The 5,569-nt window shown below is 42.5% G+C and overlaps 4 protein-coding genes across 5 annotated transcripts in view; 3 read left to right on the top strand and 1 right to left on the bottom strand.

Annotated features, from left to right (window-relative positions):
• LOC118424808 (26S proteasome regulatory subunit 8) overlaps window positions 1-1,864 on the top strand; it is a gene marked incomplete in the record, with an annotated part of 9,053 nt that extends 7,189 nt beyond the window's left edge. Inside the window, 3 exon segments of the mRNA XM_035833598.1 lie at window positions 438-548; window positions 1,066-1,152; window positions 1,473-1,864. Of these exon segments, the coding sequence (XP_035689491.1) occupies window positions 438-548; window positions 1,066-1,152; window positions 1,473-1,526 (252 nt within the window).
• The window catches only part of LOC118424803 (zinc finger protein 665-like), a 1,044,319-nt gene that overhangs the window by 90,134 nt on the left and 948,616 nt on the right, over window positions 1-5,569 (top strand). The window lies entirely within an intron of this gene.
• Window positions 1-5,569, top strand: part of LOC118424824 (formin-like protein 2) — a 1,075,906-nt gene that overhangs the window by 62,446 nt on the left and 1,007,891 nt on the right. The gene's annotated exons all lie outside the window — the stretch shown is intronic.
• Window positions 4,754-5,569, bottom strand: part of LOC118424818 — a 3,371-nt gene continuing 2,555 nt past the window's right edge. Inside the window, exon 2 of one of the 2 annotated variants that reach the window (XM_035833616.1) lies at window positions 4,754-4,880. In XM_035833616.1, the coding sequence (XP_035689509.1) occupies window positions 4,770-4,880 (111 nt within the window). In that variant the 3' untranslated portion in view covers window positions 4,754-4,769. The other variant, XM_035833615.1, reaches the window with a different exon arrangement.

Raw genomic sequence — 5,569 nt, forward strand, 5'->3', positions numbered from 1 at the left:
TAGTGTTTGAAGAGCAAAGATAATATTCATACCTTTACAAGTGACCACCGTTAACTTATAGAGCTTGAAATACTTTTACCTCAAGCACTCAAAGCAGGATTGGACAAGGCCACTAGCCCTATTGTCCGCTGATCGGGCAAGTGTATGATCTACCCCACTTGTCCGATTGGGCAAGTAAGATTTTTCTATTGCGTGAGATTTTTATATACTTTTTTACAGTCATTACATCAAGCAATAGTCAACATAGAAAAGTATAGGCAATAGTAAGAATTCCATTGCTGGAAGTGAAAATGCATATATAAGTGACATTTGAATTTTGGGCAAGTGAAAATTTGCTTCAGGCAAGTAAATCCTTTTAGAAAACTTGTCCAACCCTGCAAAGGCATGTAACAATGGATGAAGAAGTGGTAAGGAACTTGTGTGTTGTTCCTCCTCAGGCCCGTGCCGACATCTTGAAGATCCACTCCCGGAAGATGAACTTAACCCGAGGAATCAACCTGAGGAAGATCGCTGAGACCATGCCCGGAGCCTCGGGGGCAGAGGTCAAGGTGAGGGTCAAGTTAGGGCCATACCATTCATATTTGTGTGGGGGGGGGGGGGGGGGGTCCTAAAAATAAAAAGGGGCCATACTAGTATTCAATTTGACCCAAGCTAATTTTGACAGTGTAGCCATAAGCAAGTGGGATTTGATGGCTCAAGCAGAGAACTCTTGATCTGTAAAGAACAGTACAACGCAGTCCCTCAGACAGGACGTTAAGTGGAGGTCCTGTGTTTGGGTAGAACCATACCTAGAGCACATTAAAGAAAAGTGTAGGGTCCTTCCTGGTGCGAGTGGTTCAAAGCCTAGTCTTATGGCTGCACCTGGGGCAATTACTGTCGTATTGAGGTCACCTGAGTTAGCGCCCAATGGCAGCCACTCCAGACCCTTGCGTTTTATCCCCGCCTATTGTAATACACTCCTTGCAATTCAGCCCCTGGCTGCCAAGAGAGTAGTTGGCCCATCCAATGAATGATAACAGTATTGTAAAGATCCTGTTATAACCCTGTTTGTGTCCTGTTTTACAGGGGGTGTGCACAGAAGCAGGGATGTACGCACTACGAGAGAGACGAGTTCACGTGACTCAGGAGGACTTTGAAATGGCCGTAGCAAAGGTAAGCTTTTTTTTGTTTATAATTTTATAGGATAATAAGCCAACCATTGAATATTTTTTCTTACAGCCGAAGCCCAAAAAGATCATGTTACATTGTGTTTTGATCAATATTTCAAAGCACTCCATGCTTATTATGTCTTTTTGTCTTCATAAGAAGGGATATGCAGAACACAAGGTTTCTAAAATTGCCCCAGATTATATTGGAAAAATTTTATCAATAGAGCCAGAAAACTTTCCTCTGCTTGGTCCCTCCTTAAAGAAAATGATATATGCTCTTGGTTCAGAAGTGGATATTCAATTCTTTTCTTGTCTTTTCCTCAGGTGATGCAGAAGGACTCGGAGAAGAACATGTCAATCAAGAAGCTCTGGAAGTAATGCCGGTGCATGCTGGGATAGCTTCCTGTATAGATGGACATCATCATATATCGTTTTGGACACCGGTGTTAGAAAAAAAACAAAGAACATGTGACAGTATAGCATACAGAACCACATTGTATATTTTGTCAGTAATTGTCGATCTTTAAGTATGGAATAAGTGAATAAATAAATACTAGAATACAGCAAGTGTGAACATACATGGACACTTTGTACTCCTCTCGCCAAGTCTTGAACTAAAAACACATCTAGATTGTCAATGATTTCTCATGAGTACATAGTTCTTTGATTATTGTAACTTGAACAAGCAGTCACAATAAATGTGATAGTTAGCAGTACAGGGCATTTGTCAGCAATTTGTTGTCTCCATTAGTTCTGTATCAACTGCTCTCTACCTTTAGAATTTTTTCATCTTTGTAGCCATGCCAACATCCATAGATTGCCTCTTCAAACAATACAAGCTTGATATGAGAAGAATCTATTCAATAGGAGCTCAGCATTCTCTGTGGGCCTCTTTAAAATGTCATTTTCTTATAGTCCTCAATCTTCTAAGAAAAAGCATCAAGGCATGGGAGAATTTGGGTGTCACAAAACTTTGAGATTTCCTGAATATTTTCAATACTAGTATTTGTTGCCTCTAATGCTATACACAATTCTACAAGTTTAGCCTGTGTAGGACAGTCAAGTATAGACAATAATCTATTTATAAATATGGCATAAATGTAACATATTCATTTTCAAATCTTTGGACCATCATTTCAAAGGTTTTGAGAAACAACGCTTGTCTCTCATGTTACAAACATACTGCACATCATACACTTTTAACTGCATATCCTACCTTTCCCATTTTCTTATACACAACTTTAGTGATGTAGTAAATTGATATGGGCTAAAAATTCAGCTTGAACTCAAACCTTACAAAAACATGATACATCTTTCAAGTGTTATAACAGGTACTATTTGCAAATACATCTGAATCAGTGAATGAGGGTATGACACAGAAGCGACCACTAGCAGGTCTCAAAAGCATTGCAACACTTCCCTGACTCGGATAAGTACAGTAGAAGCCGTTTCATTGCACTCCCCATTTGCCAGCACATTTTGTGCAATTATCCAGATGGTGCAACAAAGCGAACTTATTCAGCTGGACTTCATCACTACAGGACTCTGGGATTCCATGCAATTAACAGAAGTGTGCAGTTATCCAATGTGCAATCAACTGGCTTCCACTGTACTAGCCAATCACATGTTACACAGTTGATATTGTAATGATCTTGACCTTCACCCTTGGCACAGTGTGAATGGCCAGGTGGTCGGCGAGATTCGTGCCCAAATCCAGACATCTGTAACATACAGAAGCGACTCCTAGCAGATCACAAAGGCATTGCAACACTTCACTGACTGGCACGATTACTACCCACTCTTACATACACAGATGATATAGTGATGATCTTGACCTTCACCCTTGGCACAGTGTGAATGGCCAGGTGGTCAGCGAGATTTGTGTCCAAATCCAAACACCTGTAACAAAAGCTGCACTCGTAACCCTGCTCCGAAGGCGCGAAGAACGTCTGGATCGTATCCCGAGTCATCTGTAACGTGATCTGGTCCCTTCCCGCGACCGAAGGCTCGTAACCATGGCAATACGTCGTCAGTTCGTCCCAGCTGTTCCACACGTTGTTGCACGGCGCCGCACACTTGAACCTGACCCCTTCCTCTGCGAGCTGCGTCACATCGAGGGTCGAGAATTCCGAGTTTGGAGCGTCTTCTGGCTCTGTCTTCACGGTTACAGAACTAAGTTCAGCACTCTCGCTGAGTTGGTGACCATCATTCGACTCTACAACTGTAGGTCTTGGTGTTTTCTGTTTCCTTTTGTGACTTGGCCATAAAGAGTTTGACGCAGACGTCTGAGTCTGGTTTGCTCGTGCCATGGTCCGCGATGATGTCTCATTACTACTGTTGTTATAAAGGTGATCGTCGTCAGGCTCCGTCTTAATTTTGGTTGCTACATTCTGTGGTTCGGGACAGTCTTTTGCTTTAGATGTATTCGCCATGGAAAAAGCGTGTAGCCCTGTGGCTGCACTTGTAGTGCTAGAAGTTTTAGAAGTACCAGTTTGAAGGTACTGAGCTAACTGAGCTGGTGTCCCTATACAAGCTGAGGCTCCATTCTGAGTGTACCCAACATCGTTATCAACTGGTTCTGGTGTAACTTTTTTGTTAACGTTCTGCAGCTGAAAACAGTCGTTTCTGTTCGACGTTGTCCCTGCAGTGGGAGACTGTGCACCCTTCTGTAACTGGTTCCCTGAACACGCAGCTGTAGTTGAACTTGAAGCTACCTTCTGGGATATCCACGTTCTCGGCTTACTTTGTTGGGACCTTACGGTGGCAGCGGGCGTTTGCGAGCATCCTGCAGTACTCATAGACATGGCACCTGTCAAGTCAAGGCAAGTCAAAGTTTATTGCACAACATAATTGTGTAAAGTGGGTACAGTGTAGGGCAAACTTAGGTACATTGTATAAGACAACTAGCTACTAGTATATAGTATGATTAGATTAATAACGTGACAAATTGACAATAGATATAGATTGAAAGCAATGCAATATTTAAAGAAGCACAGTGTACAGTGTAAAATAGATCCAGAATGTTGCAACAGACAACTTGCTTATACACTTAGGTTCTGTTTTATACAAACAATATTGAGGCACCTTGTGAGGACCCCCCAGACGGACTAGTTGCCGTAGAAACGCCCTTCTGCGGGTACCCAGCGAACTGCCTGTCGGTCTTCCCCACGTATTTGCGGATGATCTTGGTGCAAGAGCCAGAGATGCCGTGTTGAGTCTGCATGTGCTCGAGGATGGAGGCGAAGTAGCGATACTGGGAGGAGCACAGGGTGCACTGGTACACCTGGTGAAAACAGAACACTGTAAGATTTGGCAGGAAAGAAATAACATCATGAAACAACAAGGGCTGTCTCTGCATGTGTTCCAGGATGGAGGCAAAGTACCGGTACTGAGAGGAGCATAGTGTGCACTGGTACACCTGGTGAAAACAGAAGACTCTAAGTTTGGGCATGAAAGTTCATCTGTGTTGGTAAATAGCATTATAAGACAAACAGTGCTGTCTCTGCATGTGTTCCAGAATGATGTGTTCCAGGATGAGGCGAAGTAGCGATACTGGGAGGAGCATAGCGTGCACTGGTACACCTGGTGAAAACAGAAGACTCTAAGTTTTGGCAGGAAAGTTCATCTGTGTTGGTAAATAGCATTATAAGACAAACAGTGCTGACTCTGCATGTGTTCCAAGATGGAGGCGAAGTAGCGATACTGAGAGGAGCACAGGGTGCACTGGTACACCTGGTGAAAACAGGAGACTGTAAGATTTGGCAGGAAAGTTCATCTGTGTTGGTAAATAGCATTATAAGACAAACAGTGCTGACTCTGCATGTGTTCCAGGATGGAGGCAAAGTATCGGTACTGGGAGGAGCACAGGGTGCACTGGTACACCTGGTATGGATGGAAGGGTGCACAAGACTGTAAATTTTAGCAGGAAAGTTGGTAAATAACATTATGAATCCAGAGGTTTCCCTGTCTACAAAAATCCAGAAACATAAACAGACAGACACAAATTACTAAGCATATCTCCATTAAGTAGTACCTATAGTGTTGGTTATACAAAGTTTACTTTGGGTAAGGCCACTCATTTTAGTTAAGTCCAGTTTAGTTGTTTCATAAGACTAACTTGTAACGTAAGCATAGTGAAGTTCAAATACAATTCAATCTCTACAACTGGATAAAAAACGGATATTTACTTCCGGACGTTTCGAGGGACATCCATCACTCTTCTTCAGCAAAAGCAGAATGAACTAGTCAGAACAATTCCCTGCTGGTGTTCTCTAGTTCACGTACTGAGTCCAGGCAAATCTTGTCAAATTGATCCTTGATACGTTTATGAAGGTTAGACATCCAGGTAAGCAATATTCAAATACAATTCAATCTCTACAACTGGATAAAAAATGGATATTTTACTTCCGGACGTTTTGCTG

Source organism: Branchiostoma floridae, chromosome 10, assembly GCF_000003815.2.
Source record: "Branchiostoma floridae strain S238N-H82 chromosome 10, Bfl_VNyyK, whole genome shotgun sequence".
NCBI classification, from domain to species: Eukaryota; Metazoa; Chordata; class Leptocardii; order Amphioxiformes; family Branchiostomatidae; genus Branchiostoma; species Branchiostoma floridae.